At 47.5% G+C, this 20,134-nt stretch overlaps 8 protein-coding genes across 9 annotated transcripts; 3 read left to right on the top strand and 5 right to left on the bottom strand.

Annotated features, from left to right (window-relative positions):
• Window positions 1–293: 293 nt before the first annotated feature.
• On the bottom strand, window positions 294–3,506 carry FOXG_15376 (uncharacterized protein; the record flags this gene model as incomplete). The annotated part of the gene is made up of 1 exon (XM_018395464.1): window positions 294–3,506. One exon carries the CDS (start codon window positions 3,504–3,506, stop codon window positions 294–296), a length of 3,213 nt encoding a protein of 1,070 aa, XP_018255333.1.
• A 439-nt stretch (window positions 3,507–3,945) lies between these two features.
• FOXG_21900 (uncharacterized protein) lies at window positions 3,946–6,201 on the top strand. 2 transcript variants are annotated; one of them, XM_018402274.1, is made up of 2 exons: window positions 3,946–4,375; window positions 4,431–6,201. In XM_018402274.1, the coding sequence occupies exon 2, from the start codon at window positions 4,906–4,908 to the stop codon at window positions 5,578–5,580; it is 675 nt and encodes a 224-aa protein (XP_018255332.1). In that variant the 5' UTR covers window positions 3,946–4,375; window positions 4,431–4,905; the 3' UTR covers window positions 5,581–6,201. The 2 variants fall into 2 exon arrangements, with proteins under 2 accessions (XP_018255332.1, XP_018255331.1); XM_018402273.1 differs by having other exon boundaries at window positions 4,428–6,201.
• On the bottom strand, window positions 4,392–8,689 carry FOXG_15373 (uncharacterized protein). Its single transcript, XM_018395463.1, has 2 exons — window positions 6,222–8,689; window positions 4,392–6,170 (listed from the first exon to the last, which is right to left on the bottom strand). Exons 1-2 carry the CDS (start codon window positions 8,347–8,349, stop codon window positions 5,647–5,649), a joined length of 2,652 nt encoding a protein of 883 aa, XP_018255330.1. The 5' UTR covers window positions 8,350–8,689; the 3' UTR covers window positions 4,392–5,646.
• A 1,550-nt stretch (window positions 8,690–10,239) lies between these two features.
• On the top strand, window positions 10,240–11,744 carry FOXG_15372 (uncharacterized protein). The gene is made up of 2 exons (XM_018395462.1): window positions 10,240–11,175; window positions 11,224–11,744. The coding sequence occupies exons 1-2, from the start codon at window positions 10,483–10,485 to the stop codon at window positions 11,557–11,559; spliced, it is 1,029 nt and encodes a 342-aa protein (XP_018255329.1). The 5' UTR covers window positions 10,240–10,482; the 3' UTR covers window positions 11,560–11,744.
• On the bottom strand, window positions 11,677–12,690 carry FOXG_15371 (uncharacterized protein). Its single transcript, XM_018395461.1, has one exon. It carries the CDS (start codon window positions 12,551–12,553, stop codon window positions 12,155–12,157), a length of 399 nt encoding a protein of 132 aa, XP_018255328.1. The 5' UTR covers window positions 12,554–12,690; the 3' UTR covers window positions 11,677–12,154.
• A 760-nt stretch (window positions 12,691–13,450) lies between these two features.
• Window positions 13,451–14,327, bottom strand: FOXG_15370 (uncharacterized protein). The gene is made up of 2 exons (XM_018395460.1): window positions 13,847–14,327; window positions 13,451–13,797 (listed from the first exon to the last, which is right to left on the bottom strand). Exon 1 carries the CDS (start codon window positions 14,224–14,226, stop codon window positions 13,882–13,884), a length of 345 nt encoding a protein of 114 aa, XP_018255327.1. The 5' UTR covers window positions 14,227–14,327; the 3' UTR covers window positions 13,451–13,797; window positions 13,847–13,881.
• A 760-nt stretch (window positions 14,328–15,087) lies between these two features.
• FOXG_15369 (uncharacterized protein) lies at window positions 15,088–15,480 on the top strand (the record flags this gene model as incomplete). The annotated part of the gene is made up of 1 exon (XM_018395459.1): window positions 15,088–15,480. The coding sequence occupies one exon, from the start codon at window positions 15,088–15,090 to the stop codon at window positions 15,478–15,480; it is 393 nt and encodes a 130-aa protein (XP_018255326.1).
• A 538-nt stretch (window positions 15,481–16,018) lies between these two features.
• On the bottom strand, window positions 16,019–20,106 carry FOXG_15368 (uncharacterized protein; the record flags this gene model as incomplete). Its single annotated transcript, XM_018395458.1, has 3 exons — window positions 16,019–18,203; window positions 18,259–19,066; window positions 19,113–20,106. The coding sequence occupies 3 exons, from the start codon at window positions 20,104–20,106 to the stop codon at window positions 16,019–16,021; spliced, it is 3,987 nt and encodes a 1,328-aa protein (XP_018255325.1).
• Window positions 20,107–20,134: the final 28 nt, after the last annotated feature.

Raw genomic sequence — 20,134 nt, 5'->3', positions numbered from 1 at the left:
AAAGGGACATGGCTGGTTTCATGTACTATGACTAGTTCTACCAAATCACAAATTTTCCAAGCATTTTCGCACAGCCTTAAAAATTCATTGGGCTGAGTCGTTACATGTTGCCCTTTCATAATGTCGGTGCCTACACTTCAAAGCGGGGTAACGAAGATCAACAATGCACGTCTCGTTTTCAACATGGAGCCAATGAGTATTACATCACGGAACCTCAGAGAAGAGGCTGTTCTTATCATAGTGCATTGTGCCATTAAAAGACCTAGAATTATCCGAGACTGGTATTGTTATCTTTATACACCAAAATGAACATAAGGGGTCCACCGTAGCCGTTCGCCAACTTCAGGTTCCTCTTCTACACTCACGATATCCCTCCCATCCTCATCCTTGAAATATTTCTCCTCAGTCACAACATTACCGTTGCGATTCCTCATGAATGTGCCTCCCTTTGTCAACGAGCTTCTCCCCTGTTTCTGCTCCTTGACCCATTTATCACGCAACTCCCTAGAAGCCCGATGCAACCCCCAACTCACACCTTCATCACTCAACCCCAAATCCCTCATACTATCATACGTAGTCCTAGCTATATCTACACAGCACTGGTCACTAACCTTCCACAGTGTACCGATGACGTGACGAAAGCCAGCTAGTTGGTATGCACTGATCAAATGAATACTCTCGTCAACCAGGTTATACCGTTTCATCTGTCCGGTACCACAGGCAGAGAGATATGCGAGAAACGGCGCGTGCTCGCGAAGATTCATCCGCTGTAGGTCAGCAACGCGAAACGGATCCTCTTTCCAGTCTTCTAAACGTAGGTGACTGTTAGAGGGGTCATTTTCATCGGTGTAGCCATGGCCTGCAAAGTGGAATATTTTGCAGTCTAATAGATGCTCGGATACCTCTTCTTTTCGTGGTCTCGGCCGAACAGTCTCTAGGCCGGCTGATTGACATAGCTTCTGTACAATGTCTATTTCCTTGTTTGCAAAGGGCAAAGTTCCACTTTCTGGAGTTTGTTGCATGCCTACAAGCAACGCTCGCGGTACAGCTGTGCTAGAGAACGATGATGAAAGGTCTTTCTGGCGACCACGTATGATGGCCCTGATAGAAGAGGCGTAAGAAGAGACTACTCTATCAAGGGCAGTTTCATAAGACTCCTTGCCGTGATATCCTGCAGCGTGTAGCGGGAAAAGAGTCAACAAGGCCGTAGGTATCCACCAAACATGAGGCCATGCATCCTCTTCAGGAGCTTGAGAATAACCAAGAGCATCCAATACTGGCTGGGTGATATTATCCCACATCCATTCTAGAACCTTTGAGCTACCAAAGTCGCCGGTACGAGCAAATTGATAGAGGTCATTTGTAATATTGGGAAGAGCCAAAGATCGCATTTGGTGTTTCTCGATGAGGAGCGCATCGCATCGAGCACGACTGACATTGATGACGACGATTGGACCGCGCTCAGCAGCTTCAAGTGTTTCTGCCTCTGTCGGGGCGGTCCAGAGGTCTTCGAACCCAGGTAGCTTTCGGATCTCAACGATCAATTCCTCTAGCTCCGTTGCCATGTCGTAACGCTTGTTGAGCTGAGCAACATGACCCAGGAAAGACTTTCCTTGGCTTGGAGTATTCGAAAACTTCAATTCGTCGCGAAGGTGAACGTAAGCCTCCGCTTGTTCAGGTGAAAGCTGACCCAACTGCAAAGGGCCCAGCAACATCTCCTCACTATACTTTGCGAGCACACCGCGCCCAAGCTCAAGTACCTGCAACGCCTCTAAGACCGGCCTGTCTGCTTGCAAAACTGCGGCAGCTGCACTACACGTCATACCAGCTCTCGAGCCCGCAGCATGTTGTTTATCCGAGGTCTCATGTGATCTCGTTATCAGTTGAGGCAGAAGGCCCATGATGACTTGCGCCGCTTGGTAGGCTTCTTGTTTATCAGGACAGCACTGCAGTAGTGCGGAGCCAGCTCTCACGCGGCTTATTGCAGGAGCATTTGTGTTTTGCAGCGCCTCGAGAAAACACTTAGAAGCTTTTTCAAGACTTGAGCTTTCCTTTGCGCTGTCTCTGAGACGATAGCCCAGGCTGGTGAGCATTTCTGCGCGGTACTGATGACCTTCTGGGACTTCGTCAAGCGCTTCTTTTTGTAGTCGAGTACACTCATCGAGTATTGCTTGGTCTTTTGTCATGCCGTACTTTATAACAAGCATAGCCTGTAGATTATTCTTGAAAGACCAGGTCGGGCGGTTGTTCGCTGTGATGGCAATCGCTCTTCTCTCCAGTTGTATTGACTCTTCCAAATCTTTCCAAAGATGAGGATCCGTGCGAGATATTGAGGATCTGAGATTCAGTTGCATTGCGAGTCTGTCGAGATATATCGCTTTGTAGGGGTGATTATCAGATTTTGCATCAGCAGCCTCTCTGGATAGCTCTATGGCTCTATCGAGGTCTTGTATCACCTCCTTTCTCAAGTATCTGTTGCTGAAAAGATCCGCAAGGGTAGAAATGATTTGTGGCCTTTTTGAATGATGACTTGGAAGCATTTCAAGAGCCATCTCAGTCATTCGAATGGCTTCTTCGAGATCTGCCAATAGACCCATCTTATCATACTTTCGATTCAAGCCATCTGCGACCGCGTCGAGATACAGGGCTTTCGTAGGTCCATTCGGTGTCAGATCAGCAGCTTTACTTGCAGCATTGATGGCATCTTGCAAGTCTTTTAAGTCCCACGACCTGTCGAATCTTTCCATTAGATGGGTTGCGAGATTACCTAACCACTTCGCCTGATCTGGATGGCTTTTCGGCGTCAGAGCAATGGCCTCCTTTGCCAGTTCGATCGCTTCTTCGTATGTGTGAGAGTTACCAGTGACCTCGGCCTTGAGATCTAATTTTGCCGATAGGTTGTTCAAAAAGAGAGCTCGCATATTTGTGTCAGACGTTGTGGCAGTTGCACGTCTGCTCACGTTGATTGCTTCTTCGAGGTCTCTCAAGGAACCTGTAACTAAGTGTCTGTTGCTGAGGTGATTTCCAAGATTATTTAGCCACTTAGGTAGTTCCGGGTCATCGCTTGCCGTCACAGAAACGGCCTGCTTTGCCAGGACAATACCATCTTCCATGTCCTTTAGGTCCCCAGTGACAGAGAACCTGGTCTTCAGCGATGCGGCGAGATTGCTCAGGTATTTGGCGTTCCCTGAACTCGTTGACTCGATCGCCTTTCGTGAGATTTGTATCGCCTCTTCAAGGTCTGCGTTATTCTCTGTCACCATGAATCTATCTTGGAGCCGGTAACTGAGGGTGTTTAAGCAGTCTGCCAGTTCGACGTCGTCGTTCGTTATCACATCGATAGCTCGCTTCGTCGCAAGAATGGATGCTTCTAGATCCACAAGCATGCCAGTGCTGACATATCTGTCGTTGAGAAGGTTTCCCAGCTGTTTTAAATTTTCGACGTTTGTTGGATTGGCGCCGATCGCTTTCTTGCCATATTTGATAGCCTCGTCAATGTCAGCCATTGTTCATACAACCAGCGGGGTTCTTTCGCTTATTGATCGAATAAAGGGACTAGGATAGAGAAGAGTGTTATATAGCTCGTCATTAAGGATCTGGGGCTTCACAAGCACTATCACCCAGCTAGCTTTGGACGTCATGGAGAGATGAAAGAAGCAGTGTCAGCTTTCAGATATTCATGGCACTACGCTGACCAATAGTACTAAGACACTGCATCACTGGGCTCAATGGCCGGAATAAGGCCAACTTTAGGTTTCATCATACATTTCGAAACAGGGTTTGGGGCCTGGCGAGAAAAATTCGATTTCGCTTTTCTATTACTCTCTACTCAAGATTGTCCCTTTGCAGCTTTTATCTTATCGACCATGCATGCCTTTGCGCGAGCATTCTTTTGCTTACACTTGGAAGCGGGGTAAAAGATCTAGACTGAGCACCTCATGTTGCTACGCCCAGCAGACAAAAGAATTTCTTGATCATGAGAACATGATCCGAGAGGTCTAGAAATTGTAACAATTCTTGACGCAACTTGATCAGCGAGAGACAGTGGCTGATCGTTTGGACGAGATGCTGGAAAAATGGGTTGAGTCAATCCTGAGTCTTATCGGGGGGATACACTCCCAGGTTTCGGCCCAGTCCAGCTGAGATACTTCAAACATCTACGTGTGACGTGCTACCACTGTATCTTCTCTATTCGGCAAGCGGCTCAACGCAATAAAGAGTGGGTGGACCGATTATTAAGCTTCGGTAAAGCTCGCGTAGAAGACGATACAGATACTCCTTTGCTAGCATCGGATTGGTCTGATTTAGTCACGGCTGCACGGAAGTGCTTAGACATACTAGCCACTTTTGATAACCGCGACATGACATTTCGTTGGTAAGATGAGCTATACATTCAATCCTACTGTTCTGTATCTAAAAATATCCAGGAGCTCTACTCTTGCGACGCAAGCAGCCATGACGATCTTGGCTGCTAACAACATAACCCTTTCAGAGCACACTCTTCACGACCCTATTGCTAAAGATCAAGAAACACTCCATGTTGCGCATGGCGAAGTTAGCGATCGGTTGGACGAAGATTTAACGGGAGAAGTCGTTTAAGAGTTGCGAGGAGCTCACTATCAAGGCTTGGGAGTCGGTGCAACGATTTAATGAGAGCAAAAGCACGGAGGATTCAGGAGGCACTTAAGTAGGATATATCCAGGATCTTGAGCTGCTTGACGTTGTGGAAATATGCTTATGATGGTTTGCGCATTTTTACTGTTTGTCAATGAGGATTTGCGTGAAGGCATCACGTGATATGAAAACTCAGAATGTCGCGTGGACTCATCTCGTACGATACAGACCTTGAATTATCTCACTCATCACAACTCAGATATGAAATACACCAAGTTATAGCACTCAAAAATGGAGGAATTACCAATCAAACCTTCGGGAATTTTCATGCAACAGGACTTCATCACACCAGAGCATGAACAAAAACTCATTCACATTTTTGAGAATGAGCTAGAATGGCCAACTCGACCAGGACGACTATCACTTCACTATGGCTACACATTCAGCTATAAAACATTCGGCATCGACGAAGAAACACCCTTCAAGCCTTTTCCAGAATGGCTAGTCCCTTTACTTCCCACAACGGAAGGCCGTCCACCAGATCAAGTCTGTCTTCAGCAATACGCCCCTGGAACAGGAATACCGCCTCATGTCGATACTCACGGGCCCTTTGATCAACTCTACTCACTATCCCTCGGCTCACCACTATTCATGCAATTCGCAAACAAGGAAACAGGCGAGAAGATCGAGGTTGACTTGTTACCGAGGAGTATGATGCAGATGAGCGGTGATTCACGATTGCACTGGACGCATGGCATCAAATCTCGCAAGACAGATACTCTTCCCGATGGAACAGTGCGGCTACGACAGCTTCGATGGAGTCTTACCTATCGCTGGCTCCGCAAGGGTGCAGAGTGTGAATGCGGGAACGAAAAATTATGTGATACGGCGCAGCGACGGAAAGGAATTGAGAGGGAATATCGATGGAAACAATACGAGGAAGACGCCAAAGCACCACAGTCTTAGTTCATTAAATTCATGAGCTATTAGTATATATAGTCCGTGGCAACGAGAACATTAGAAAAGAACTATCTAAGGCTTGGCGGAGAACCAGGTCTCCAGATCAATGGCCCAATCAACAACACCACCAAAGTTCAAGCTCTTGGCCCAATCCGTACGCTTCTGCTTCGTCGTAGGCCCCATATACGCAACCCAATCAGTCATACCCTTGCCCTTCGTTCCAAACGTCATGATATCCGAGTCCGAGTCCTTATCATACCACGTCTTGGCCGTAACGCCCTTCTTGCCTTGCTTAGCATCGTACGCGATGAGGCGAATCTCTGCGTCGGAGAGGTATCCGGCCTCGCCGGTGCAGACACCAGGCTCGGCTTCGGAGACGCTGAAGCTGCCGGTGAATTGGCATGTTGGGCCAGTGCACTTGGGGTCTTTCATGCGGAAGCTGCGGCCGTAGCTGGAGATGCCGATGACGATCTTGGCGGGGTCGACGCCGGCTTTGGTGATCATTGCGAGGGAGTCGAGGGTCTCGGTCTTGTTGACGTGGGAGCGGAGACAGTTTCCGTTGGGGCAGCCAGAGCTGATGAACTTGTTGCCATAATCTATAAGACATTAGTATGAATTATTACTGGGAGTCAAGGAAGGAGACATACCCCATTGACCGTGGAGATCGTAGGTCATGTAGACCATGTAATCCACAAGAGGCGCAATCTTGGTAACAGGGAAAGGCTTAAGATACCAATACGCAGCAGGAAGAGCAACAGACATAGTCTTTCCACTCTTTCCAATCTTGTTCCTCATAACCTGGAGGAACGCAACGTAGTTGGCAGTATCGGTAGAAGAACCGTCAGAACCAGCAGAACCAGGATATTCCCAATCGAAATCAACACCATCGAGCTTATGGTTGTTCAGAACAGTCATGATGTTGTAAGCAAACTTGTCACGGTTCGCAGGCTTGATAGCATCACGGTAGAGCTGGTATGTTGACGCATCAGTTGAGCCAGCCCAGCCGCCAAAGGAGATGATCTTCTTCCAGCTGCCCTTGACTTCCTTGAACTTGAGGAACTGTGCACGAACATCGGGTTGAAGAAGGACGGAGAAGTCAGACTTGAGACCGGCAAAGGCAAAGTGGATGTGAGTGTAGGGAGTAGTGACCTCGGAAAGTTTGGTGACGTCCATGTTCAAGCAAGGTCGGCCGAGGTTGTAGCCCTGGAAGTAACCTACGTTGAGAAACTTGGCGGGCTTCTTGGTGTTGCCGACGATCTTGGTACCGCAGTTTCCGATGCAGCCGGGAGTGTTGGGCTGGCTTGTACCGGGGGCACCACCCTTGGCGGTAGTGTTGGTGCAGAACTCAGAGGTGATACCGCAGAAACCATAGCCGGAACAGCAAGCGTTGAGAGGGCAGGGGTTCATGTTGGCGAGATCCCAGCCTGTCTTGGCACTGGAGGGCTTCTTCGATCCAGGCTTTTGAGGACCGCAGACAGCACCGGCGATAGCTAGAGGCATGGGGTTCTTGCCCTTGCTGAGACAGATAGGCTGACCGAGCTGAAGACGGTTGCAGCCAGCGAAACCCCAAGTGTTCTTGTTGACATCCTCAATGAACTTTTGAGTGATACCGAAGTTCTGGCCGAGGGAGTAGCAGCCATCGCCAGACTTGATCTTGTAAATGAAACATGTACCATCCTTGCTAGGCTGAGGCGTCTTGTCGGGAAGAGTACCAGCAGAGCAGCAAACCCACTGCTTAGGAGCAAGGGTGGAGCAAAAGTTCTTCGCGGGGTTGTACTTGTTGAAGTTGGCGGTAGTAACCTTGCACTTCTTAGCGAGCGAAGCACAAGAGTCACCTGAGACGACTTGAATGGCTTTACAATCAGCGCGGGGTGCAAGAAGGGACTCGACACCAGCGAAACGAGAGCGGAGCTCAACATCGCGAGCCTTGACGGTGGTGGTAGTGAGAACACCAAGGTTGATAGACTCCTTGGTAGCTTGAGCGATGCTGACACACTGACCATGAGACCAAGTCCTCACAGCGTTCTGAACAGCTTCAAGACCGTTCACATTGTCAGCTGCGTAAAGACCGATAGTCTCAGCAGTCTTGTCATTAGCATTGCAGACCTGGAATGCCTGAACGCCCTTTTGAAGACGAGCAGTAGATTGACGAAGAATGTTGGAGGCACTGCCCTTTTGGACTTCACCGCCGACGTAAACACCAGCGATGGAAGAGCCAGACTTGGCGAAGAGAATGGTAGTACCGCATGTGGCACCGTTTTCAAGATACTCGGCAAGAAGACCAGCGGCGGCAGCGACGTTGTTACCAGATCGAAGAACAGCCTTTCCAAAAGACGAGGTCGTCTTTACGGTAGCTTTCTCAGCACCGCAGTTACTAGCCAGAGAAACAGAGCTCTCCGCCGCTCTAGCCTGAACCTTTGTGACCTCATCCCGCTTTGTAGAAGTCGACTCCGTCTCGGTAACGCAGGTATACAAAGTCGCGCTCTCACTGTAATCGTTCTCAACATTGAGCGCAAAGAGCATAGGGAGAGTACAGCCCGCGAGTTCCTCCAGGCTGTGAAGCTGCGTCCAGTTGGCAGGGTCGTTGCCCGCGATGCTACAAGGCTGAGGACATCCCTCGGTGAGAGGACTCGAGATGGGATCTTCGGTCTTGATCTCCCCGACGGGAGGGACGGGGTTCACATCACCGGGGTTAGCATCATCTTGAGCAGAAACAAAGAATGAAAGGAATGTGAGAAGGAAAAAAGTAAAGAGTGAATTAGCCATCATGGGCATAGTACTTCTTGACTCAAACGGTCAAGAGTGTTCAAAAGAGTGACTGATGGGGGTTGAGGGGGGGAAGAAGGGAGAGAGAGAGAGGCTAAGCGTCATGTTTTTAACGATGGAGGCGCCATTATTGAAAAGAGGCGTAGTAGGTAGTGGACTGGACTGGCATGTGGACGGCGTACAATTTGGGATGAACTGCCAAGACCACGTTGACTCGGTTGTGGATGGGTGAGGATGGAACCCCCTGGCTAGTGCTAGTGCAGGAACATGGTGGTCTTTTGCTGTAAGGCTGCTGACCCTTGCGTTAACGTTGATCCCCGGACGATATGATCCTCACAGGTTATCAATGTTTCCGATTGACAGGATGACATTCATACTCATAGATTGGCGACAATAACACTGCCTTCAGCATCTTATTTACTGTCTTCTTTCTCTTCATGAACAACTCTATCAATCTTGTCTTCTCGCTTCCTCACAATTTGTCACATCTCCAAACCAACAGCACTTCTCTTCCCCCTGCTTAAGTCCGGTGATTTCCTTTTTCGACCAAGTAGCTGGGTCTAGATCTCAAATCAGGCTGTTATCGCTTAAACCCCTCCAAAAATGTCTGTTAGTCTCTCCACCTAATCTCTCACTATGTCTTAACAAATATTCTGTCAATGGTAAGCGCTAAGGCAAGAAGGCCCTTTTGTCGCGCGATTTGTTACAGGGATCGCAGAAAATACCCCTGGTCTAGATTGAATACAGAAGTTGCCGGTCCCCGACGGAAAGCACCAACATGCACGTTTAGGCGCCTGGGCTGATGGGTAATTTTAATTTTGAGGCTTTTGTGATATCGCGGAGAAGAGCGCTTGGTTAGATGAGAGCAAGCCACTGACGAAGATAGCGTTTACTAATGATGAAGCTCGTGACAGTTGACACCTGTCGCTGAAGCAAAAGGCACTGAGGACCCTGAGAGCTGGAGGTTTGACCGATGACCCGTTCTCGAAGCAGTGACTCAGTCATTATCGTGTTTAGATAGCTAACCCCATTACGGAAGTTGAATCAATCTCGGAGACTTGGCGTTCTTCACTTTAACCCGGCCCGAGGCTCCGTCGGTGTTTTTTCCACTCAGCCTTAGGATTTTTTCATCGTCAAGGTTGTAACGTCGTGTCGGCCGACAGAGAAGACCCCCAAACAACCCCCAAAACGCACAGCCAGCCATGACATCTGGTCTCAGCAATGACTGCCACACCACGTGTAAAGATCTGCAGGCTGGGAAATACAACGGCTTTATCTTATAAAGATTTGCAAAATAAGTGAAGATCACCATTTGTATTTTACGTTTAGACTCTTTAGCACATGTTCGGTTGGTTGATCAGTGGAGTACTGCTGCTGCCTTGTGTGGAAACGGTGAAGGTTGGTAGATTGTGGTTAGGTTCGGCCGAAGATTGTTTATGTTTAATTTCCTGCCAATTTCCGCTACTCGTGAACTCAATTTGTCACGATGCTACCTGAGGTTGTTCAGCTGAAAACAGGCTTTCGCTTAGAGTGGGTTACCCTGGACTGGTGAACTTTAAACGCGAAAAATCGCCGACGACGATGGAGTCGAGAGATGCATGGGCGCGGGTACAGCGCCTTAATCCCTAATTGTGAGAATATTTAGATAATTTGAATGTTATCTGATCCATATCTAGGGAAGACTATTCCTCGTTTATCGTAACCTTGATATTTTCGTCATTGTCAGGATTTTACAAAATTGTCGCCGTTCTTATCTGATCAGCCACTACAGTCAAGCTTTGAAAGCCCTCAGGTCTTGGACTATTGCTTTAATTTGTGCTTTGACACTATTATACAATTGTGTAGTTAGTATTGTGTCATTTTGATGGTATCGATTTGCGCAAAATGCAACACTAAAATGCGATGTTGAAGAAATAATGATGTCATTCATAACTGCCTACCCTGTCAATAACTCTTCCTTCGCCAACGTCACAGTGATACATGGATGGCTTCAACGACGACTTCTAGGCGAGTATATAGGGCAAGAGCTCACTTGATACAGAGAATCTCCCTCATAACCAAAAGCTGTCTTCCACATTCCGAAATTGCATACTCTTTACCAATACTCTATCCTCTTGAATTGACAAGTCAACCAACATCACCATGCAATCCATCCTCCAAAAAACAACAGGCATTGGCCCTCAAGTCGTCAAACCCGAACATCTCGAAGGCCGCGTCGCAATTGTAACAGGCGGCGCCCTCGGAATTGGCTATGAAGTGTCCCGCGCCCTCGCCCACGCGGGCTGCAAGGTCATAATGATCAACCGAAAAGAAGAACAAGGCCAGGATGCCATCTCAGCCATTCAAGATGAAAAGTCCGACGCCAAAGTTGACTGGAAAGAATGCGACATGGGTAACCTCGCTCAAATCCGTGAAGTCTTTGGCGGTCTGCGAGAATCTCTTGACAGACTTGACTTTTTAGTCCTTTCAGCGGGTATCAACACGAACCAGTTTGGCTTAGATTCAGATGGTATTGAGCGACATTTCGGTGTAAACTTTCTCGGGCATTTTTATGTGTGTAACCAACTTTGGCCGCTGTTGCGAAAGACGGGCAAGTTGGAGAATACGCCACCGCCGAGAGTTGTATTTGAGGCTAGTGAGATGCATCGTCTCGCGCAGCTTTCGAACATCCAGTTCAGAAGCAAAGATGAGATCAACGACCCCAACCTTGACTCCACGGCTCGATACAACAGAACCAAGCTTGCGATGATCTTATTTGCAAAGTATGGATTAGCTGGAAAGGTTATCCAGGAGAACAAAGATAGGATCTATGCCCTCTCTGTCCATCCTGGAGCGGTAAGTTAACCCATTCCTCAACTGGAGCATGATACTGACAAATGGTAGGTTAATACCGCGATGCAGCAGCAGTGGAAAGACGCCTACCCCGGCCTGACAGGAAAACTTCTATCCTGGGCTATGCTAGCCATCGGACGTGACGTTGAGCAGGGATCTTACAGTGCACTCTGGGCATTGACTTCACCCAAGATTGAGGAGGAGGATTTGAATGGGTACTACTTCTCTGACCCTGACCAGGAGGGCAAGGAAACGAGCCAGGCTTCAAATCCTGAGTTGGCGTCCAACTTGTGGAATTTGAGCATGACTCTTATCGAGGGGGTGTTGGGCAGTGATGCTTTGATTGATTGGAATATTTCTGAGGTTACTGATAAGGATCTCAAGTAAGATGATAACTTTGAAGGTGGTGTAGATGATAGACGACCCTTGTTTATTGGTTGAAGTGTTGGAACCTGTGACTTGGAAATTGAAAAGAACAACCAGAATGAAACCTGTAAGATGAGTGGAATGGAATTATAAGATAAGAAGTATAGGTAATAAGGGTGTATTAATTATGATATATTATTATGTTGACCTTTCCTCTTGTCTCTTTAATCATGGTGCTTCATAGATTCTAGGAGGGCTCCTAGGACGCTCTGAAGGAAAAACCACAGGCTCGGCAGGTAGCTCACTCTTCGGTCTCTCAGAGTGAGGCTGGTCTTGGTTGTAATTTCCAGGAAGCTCTGCCAGCGCCGCATTATTTTTCATTCTCGCCCGTCTTCTCCAAACCATCCATCCAACACATCCAAGAATCAATAGACCTCCAATCGTGGCGCCGACTGCTACACCAGCAATTTCACCGCGAGACAATCCAGATTTCGAACTAGGCTCAAGTGTAGAACTTGCATCTCCGCTTGCGGACGAATCCGTCGTGGTCTCCTCGGCTTTCGGCGCGCTGACGTTTACGTATTGGGATTTCGCTAGTGTCCCGCCATATTTGCTGTCAATTAACGAAAACCAATAAATGCAATCCTCGTTGTTCTCGGTCGCGTTGGAAATATCGTATTGAGCCTTCCAGCCTGTAGGATCCGATGTACCATCGCCTAGGCGGCTCAATTAGCAATACAATAAACAGAAGGGACGAAGTCCTACTACTTTCTAAGAGAGAGGTTGCGTTCTTTTCAGCGTCTATGAATTGCCAAATATAGAGGTCAACCTTTTTAATGTTGGTATCAAATAGGATCGGGATCGTTTGTCCATCGTCATAATGGTTGTTCTTCGTCATGTCCTGATCGGCTGCTTGATCCGGGTCCCTCTCTGGGGGCCGTATAAATTTGGTAAAGCATGATGCCCAGCTCGCGAAAACAGAAAATATTAGGCCAAGTTTTACGAGAAAAGACATCGTATGAGGGAATAATTCGCCAGTTTGACCAAGCAAGATCTGCGATCTCGGATCGCCTGCTCTCCGGGCTTGGCTTAAGTTATGATCACAGACTCGGAATTTCAATGTGGACACATTTGAGAGGGGAAGTTGTCACTTCTGAATGAGGGGTGGATGCTATTGATATATGTATTCGATCATCCGGGTATCCGAGCCAACCTCGTCACAGATAACCAAATGAATCAGGACTGTATACCCAGTCTTTATGCACTAGCAGTCCATATGAAGCCTAGTTACGGCCCACGCTGCAAATGATCATGCTGGGGTTGTGAACTCGTGATCCGGGGTTTGGTCCGCTGACGAGGGTCGACCAACATATCTTCAAACATCTCCCACGAGTAGGAATGGCGACGAATAGGACTCAGACTGGCGGCGGGCTTATAAATGAATGACATTTCGAGTTTAATCTTGACCTTTGAATTATCTGTGAGAATGTTGATCTGATCTCGTCTGCCTGTCTGAACTGTCAAAGCGCTTCCTGATTTGCCTAGTTGCATGTTGAAGTGGGACAAAACACAACCAACAGCATAACAACCAACAGAGCGTTGCATCAGCAGAATCAGTAGGCCAAGCTCCGAAGTTATTTGCACGGGCACATTGCCTGATTTGGGAGGTGGGTAGGTGAAAGCTGAAAAAGAAAAAAAAAGCAGGTCTTGGTAAGTCCCTGCTTGATGAAATTGCCTCGGATGAAACTATGGGATATATATGGTTGGAAGAATCTGCATACCTTTGAGCTCCGTAATCGAAATAGATTTAGGCCAGACTTACAGTCACGAGTAAAAGGTCCTGTGAAGTAATAATATAGATTTATGTCAAAGTCATCAAGTAATATTTTGGCTGGGGGTGTTATGGATAACATCTGAGGTTTAATCGAGTTTTTGCAGGGCATGTATCTAAGGCACAGATACCTAATAAGACGCAATTAATTGGCATTAAGTTACGATAACTTGAATGTTGATTAGAATAACTTTATTTTGGACCTGCCCTCGCCTCCGGCCTCTCCTTGCCACTCTACACGCCTAATCATGTCTTTTTCTTTGAGTTCCTTCTCGAGGACCCTTCTGAAGCAATTAACACCACTGTTTCATCCCGGTATCACTCTGGAAGAGCAAAATCCGGTTCTAAGCTTGGGTATTCGTGTCCGCAACAGACTGCACATCAGCAGCCGTAGATCCCTTTCCAGGAGGACCACCCTTTGCACGAGCCTACACCAGTCAGTAAATCATCACCAACTAAACCAGCACGATATATTACCTCTGCGCGTTGCACCTCAGCAGCATCCTCCTTTGTCACCTCGGTAGGCGGCTTTCGTACAACTTCACCTGCCTTCTCGAGGAAGTTCTGCTGCTTGTCGTGTAGACTCTGAGCGGTGGCTGCGACACCGCCTTTGATGGGGCCGCTGCCGGTGAGGGCTGATTCTTCGGAGGCAATGGCTGCGGCTTCAGCTTGGGTGATGGGTCGGCCGTCGACGGCTTGGGCCTTGATGTCGTCTTTGGTTGGAAGGCCTGCCATTGTGAAGATGATTGTGTTGGGAATTTGTTAATGGAGATTGTAGGCTTGTGAGGATGAATTTGATGGCTTGCACTGAGAACTGATGATTTGTGGCGTTTGTTAATGGAGATGAGAATGGGCATTTGATGTGAGGTTTGGTTTGGGCAAGATTGATTGTAGAGATGATATCATAACGCGAAGGGCATCGTCACTGCTCCATAAAATAGACGAGGCAGGAGCTCCTGTCTACAAGGGTCCATTTCTCGTCACGATGACCTCATAATCGAACACTCCAGGGCCTGTAACTCCAGAAGCGCGAGAACGGTTTACAGCGCAGGTTTTGTAAATACGTGCTATTTCGTTGAGTTGGGCGCTGTGTTTCTGAGGAGGATGGAGACGCGCTAGTAAAAGAAGATGAGCCTAACTTTAAAGACATTTTACGCGCCAAGATGCTTTGGTTAGTGAGAATGAAAAAGTCACATGGGTTATAAAATAGGAATTTGCTAAACTAGAGATTCTTGAAGGATATTCTGCGTCGATTGGTTATCAATTATAGCCATGGCTTCATGGCGACTTGACTGTTGTGCATATCTCCGCCCCAGACTGAACAATTACGGACATAACCCTCTTATATCCGCCCTCAGCCCTTAGAGCCCTTTCGTTTTCTGACGATAAATGTATTATTCGTACTCACGCCAGGGGAGCTGAGCTCTTTGTCAGCATCGCTGACGAGAGAATCACCGCGGCCCGGCGACTTTTCCTCGTCGCTAACAGCGCTGATAGGCCAGCGGCAAGATATTGTGCCGTTTCGAACAACAACATTTATCTGTTCAGATTAAGCGCGCGCTGTTTAGGCCAGAATGGAGTTTGTATTATAGGACTATAAGTAGCCCTTTGGTCCCTTTTTGTACCCAGAGCGACATCGGCTCTACCAATTCAAGTGCACTTCTAGATATTCTCCAATCTCCACCAAACTTCCTAGCAGAATGTCCCAGTCCACACCAATGGAATACACTCCCCTCCTCCTCAAAGGCTTCTCCGCCTGGATCGTCTATCATGGCGCATCGCATGTCGTCCGAGGGATAAAAGAATATCTCCCACAAATTGAACGTGCAAAACTCCCTCCATCCACCGTCTCCCTCATGGACTCACAGATCCGTTTCCTGGGTGGAACATACATTGGTTACGGCGCTGCGCTATGCTGGGCGTCTTACGATATCAAGGAAAGACAGTTACTCCTGAATATTCTCTTGGCTGGTTTGGCACTAGGCGGTATTGGGAGAGCTATTTCAGCTGGCGTCTTTGGCTGGGGATTTCCGTGGGTGCAACGAGCTACCATCACTGAGATTGTCGTGCCACCCTTGGTCTACTGGTTTGGCTCGCGCAAGTATGTTTAGATGAGGCACAGTTGGGCTAGGTATCAGTTGCGAGTTCAAATGTCATATCCTTGTGACCCAAATTTGACAAGTTGCTCAGGGAGAATAAGAGGCAGTTTGCATGAAACCTAGAGGTTTCAAGATATACAAACCTTGTGGACATGCCTCGTTGGCAACGACTGCCAGCTTATACCAGACTGGATCTCAATATAATAGGGCCTAAATCGAGCTTTTTTCTTGATACACCCAATCATCGCGCTACGAGATCTCTGTTGGACTAGTATCGCAGTTGCTACAATGGAACTGCTGGAGATCTCGACCTCAATGACGAGATGACGCGAACACGAAACTTGCGCCACGCCGATGACTTCAACAATTGTTTCAAATCCTTTGATGATATGGAGTATATGGCTTTTCTGCGTCCCTGCAGGCCAAAGATCACGGCGCAATGCATATAACAGCCAATGGCATTATAAACAACTCTTCAGTAAGAGGGAAGTTTAGCCTCATTAGATGAAGCTAATACAAATTATTGAATATATAAAAACCTTCAAGAAACTTAATTAAGCCTCTTACTTCTATCTTGCATAAGTTGAACTAGTCGTTTCCCTTCAGTAATTGCACCGTGTTTTCGAAGCAAGTCGGCTATAGAAGGGTCTTCGCCATGATACCTCATTGCGTAGTCCAGAGGCAATAGTCCTCCGGACGAACGAAGATTAACAGAAGCACCTCTTTCAATTAGAATTTGGACCCCTGTTTTTTCCCCTCTTATTGCGGCCATGTGGATGGGCCTAAAAAAATCGCCGCCATTGCTTTCAATGTCGAGGGGCATGTCGGGGTTCGCTCCATGGTCAATCAAAAGTCTCACAATTTTCTCGTTCGAATCCGAGCACGCCTCTGATAACGCAAGATTGATAAATTTTGAAGTTGGCTTTAGTTTGGCGTCTTCCAGTATCAGTGAAACAATATTTGGACGCTTCCAATGGCTTGCGGAAATAAGAACGGTACCGGAATGCTGATCTCGAATGGTAGGATCCGTACTTTGGTGGAGGAGTCGCTTGATGCTGTCCTCTCCACAATACCTACCTCCATGGTCAAGAGCAGTGTCCCCTTTATCGTTCTCAATGTCTAGTCGAGCGTTGGCTGCGACTAGCAGCTCAATAACGTCGGCATGATCACCAATGCACGCTTTCATGAGAGCGGTGTCACCCTTGTGATCTTGTTGATCCACATTAGACTGATTTTCGAGGAGGAGCTCATCGATTCGATTGTGGCCCCGTTTGCTGGCTTCCATCAAGGCAGTTTGGCCGTTAATATCGGGAAAGTCCGCCTTAGCACCTTTTTCAATAAGTGTCTCCATTGGGGCCAAGTTACTAACAGAAGAAGTCTCAGTGTGAGCCGTGCGACTGTTCTCTCCACCGGTGTCGACCGTACCGCTCTCCAGGAGCTTCATGGAGGCCGATTCCCTGCTATGTCGCACTGCTTCTTCAAGAGGGACACCAACATTCCTGTTCAGTATATCAATGTCTACTCCATATTCGAGTATTCTTTCAACGATCTCGACGTCTCCTAAGATAGCCGCCAAGTGTAGAGGAGTATCCCCATTATATCCAGGCATGCGCGGGTTAGCACCTGATCTTAATAAAGCATTGACAACACGACGACGAGCAATGTCAATGCCGTCATATATTTCGAAATTCTTTGTGACTGACATTATGTAATCCGGGCTGAATTTGAATTCGAATGCCAAACACTCCAGTGCCCAAACGAGTGCAGTCCGGCCGCAACTGTCTCTTGAATTGATGTCAATATTCTTCATCAGTGACTCTGCCAGATCACCGAGTCCGAAAAGCGCAGCTAGGTGCAAATTACTCATATCTTGGGGTGCTTGTCTGTCTTCGCTCCAGGTTCCAAGAGTGAGAATCAGCATGATAGCCTGGTCGACCATTCCACGCGTTTGGAGGAAGTCGATGGATGTCTTGTAGGTTTGGTCTAAGGGCGAAAGCCGTCGCACATGGCCGCCCCAGTTGAATGCGCTATATGTATATAATGGATCCTGAATTTTGTCTGCCAAAGCCGTGTAATTCTTTCCAGAGGAACCAAATCGTCTGTCATATAGTAGTTCAACCATGGAATGTATGAGCATATCATAACCATAATATCTGGATCGAAGCTGCGGATCGTTGCCAATTCCTCCTGGAAGGTGTCTCGGCAAATCGATAGATAAACAGATGATGCACTGCCTTGCAAGATAGGCATCAGCATTTGAAGGTAGGTCGCAGTTAATCGAATGTCGGACGAGGAAATATTCGTCAAGCAAATGCCGATTATGCCGGAAAAAGTTTTCGGTGGTATAGTGGACGAGCCGGATTTCCCTGCTTCCTTCTGGAATCTCAACCAAGCCACAGCATACAGAGAGCAGTAATGATTCGTCGACTATGCCATCTTCATGAAAGGTTGTGTCTCCTTCTCGTAAGGCAAGGCCATGTTGGATTGCACTGGCTGGTAGCTTCCAGCCAGTGCAACATATCCAGGCCAGGACCCGAAATGCTAGGTCACTAGAATTTTGATGTTGCTCTCTGAGCCGTTTTAGCGTATCATTATATGCTTGGTCCACAATATTGAACTTTGGATCATTATCATCGTTCTTCGCTCGGTCTTCGAACCGCTTCAGAGCATCTTTAACATCTCTTTCAGAGGTCTCGTTTTCCAGTGAATGGAGATACAGCCTTGCTAAAAGAAACCTGATTAGTTAGAGAGGATTTTCTTTTGAAATGGATGATGGTACAATGGACCTACATTCCCCTAACAATTTGTGACATGACCTTTTTTACCAAGCCTCGCAATCCTGTTATTTTACCAATGCAGCTCGACTCTGGCCACCGAAAGTTGTCAACGTAAGCGTAAATATCCTGTTGTTGAGCAGTAATGGAAATAGAAGGGTAATTATTGAACTGATTTGCAATGAGGGGAATCGGTCGGGAGGTGGCGAGTAGATTCATGGCCAATTTCCTTTGAAGATGGAGAAGCTCGCCTGGTAGTGAGTAGAGGTCCGCGTGTTCTGTCGCTCGCCACTCATCCAACGCATCAACAACCATAAATACTTTTGAAAACAGGCCTGACACGGATTCCAGTTCTGAAAGAATCCTCTCTGGAGGGGCTTCCACCCGTCGAGGCTTGTATTGGTTGTAAAGCTGCATTATACCCTCAGGGAGTGGAGATAATCGTTCACAAAGCTGTCTCAGCAGACTGGCCCGCAATTTGTTGAATGTTTGCCGATCGACACGATTATATCGGCAGTAGATATGGACGATGGCAGTGCTTGAGTCGGATTGAAAGCGAGAATGCAGGCTTTCGATGATGGCAGATGCAAGCACGGTCTTTCCAGCCCCGGCAATGCCTGGGCAGAAAAGGACTTGGCCTTTCTCTTGGGTCCAAGACTGATATTCCGGCGAGTCCAGAAACCACTGGCACGTCCCTGGAGCTTTCTTACTGCGTTCATCGAACTGATAAGTACCGAAGTCTTCATCTGAGAGCCAGTTCAGCACTTCCTGTTCTGAAATAGATCGTTTCAGATTCTCCACGCCGGAAATGACTGAATTGAATACTAATCTTTAGATACAGTTTTCCCAAAAGCATAGAAAACTACTAACCTTCATCAATCTTCGAGATAATAGTTTCCTCCCTTGCAACGGCCTCTGGGCGGATTCTGCCGAGAATCTGCTTAGCATATACAGCCGCAGTCATAGCTGCATAACCCTGCCATCTATCATTTTTGTGAGAATCAGAATAGTCACAAATTCCTCGAATAACAAGACATTGAAACCCATCCATCAGTCCAGCGGCTTCCATTTCGAAACACAAGATATTTGCCTTGGAAGCAAGTTCATCTCGCTTAAAAGCATCCTTCATGAGAGTATTACCCGAAGCAATGGTGCCATAGTGGACTTCAACAACCTCCATTGGTTCTTGTCGTGGTTTGCGATCTACTAGATCAGTCGGGGCCGTTACACAAAACTTAGGACATGGATCACTCTTATGATCAATCGAAGGGGAAAAAAGAGAATCTGGATCCTCTGGACGTCCATACTTGGCACTTAATCTCTTGTTGTTTGCGACGATGGTGCTGACCTTATCATGGATCTGAAGGCCCTTTCGCTCGTATTGGGTCTTGAGCCCCGCTACTGCAGCAAGCAGCAACGGGGGTGGTTTATTGTGCGATGCGGTGTGCTGAAATACGTCTTTTGTAGCTTTTCCGAAGTCGTATTGGAAGACACCACTTTGGCCCGGCGAAGGTGAGCTGACCACAACATCCCCCAAGCGAATATCATGCTGCTTAGTAGGAGCACCTCCGCCAATCCCGACCATAAGACCAAATCGGATGTTGCGAAAGCTGCGTATCATATCCTTGGCCACAGTGGCTGCAGATGCAGTCCCGTATTGACCGTTTGGCAGTACAGCGACAACCACCATGTGGCCCTTGATCTTGCCGAAACTGTACACATTAAAGTCATTTGCATCCCTGTGTTCAGGTGATTCATGTGGCTCATATTCCTCGTCGAATTGTTCCTGGGCTGCGGTGAACTCTGTCGACAGAGCACAAACCCACCCGACTGTGTAGGCATCTGGATCACTTGGATCCAACATGTCGAAGATTCCTACAGGTGTATTCCTA

Source organism: Fusarium oxysporum, chromosome 5, assembly GCF_000149955.1.
Source record: "Fusarium oxysporum f. sp. lycopersici 4287 chromosome 5, whole genome shotgun sequence".
In the NCBI taxonomy this organism is placed as follows: domain Eukaryota; kingdom Fungi; phylum Ascomycota; class Sordariomycetes; order Hypocreales; family Nectriaceae; genus Fusarium; species Fusarium oxysporum.
This window is presented reverse-complemented; position numbering and strand designations above follow the sequence as displayed.

Excerpts from the sequence above, each read along its gene's own strand:
- FOXG_21900 (XM_018402274.1), top strand. The coding sequence starts at position 4,906 with ATGGAGGAATTACCAATCAAACCTTCGGGAATTTTCATGCAACAGGAC.
- FOXG_15373 (XM_018395463.1), bottom strand. The coding sequence starts at position 8,349 with ATGCCCATGATGGCTAATTCACTCTTTACTTTTTTCCTTCTCACATTC. Across the intron at positions 6,171-6,221 it reads CGATCTCCACGGTCAATGGG|ATTATGGCAACAAGTTCATC; the intron begins GTATGTCTCCTT and ends AATGTCTTATAG.
- FOXG_15372 (XM_018395462.1), top strand. The coding sequence starts at position 10,483 with ATGCAATCCATCCTCCAAAAAACAACAGGCATTGGCCCTCAAGTCGTC. Across the intron at positions 11,176-11,223 it reads TCTCTGTCCATCCTGGAGCG|GTTAATACCGCGATGCAGCA; the intron begins GTAAGTTAACCC and ends GACAAATGGTAG.
- FOXG_15371 (XM_018395461.1), bottom strand. The coding sequence starts at position 12,553 with ATGTCTTTTCTCGTAAAACTTGGCCTAATATTTTCTGTTTTCGCGAGC.
- FOXG_15370 (XM_018395460.1), bottom strand. The coding sequence starts at position 14,226 with ATGCCCATTCTCATCTCCATTAACAAACGCCACAAATCATCAGTTCTC.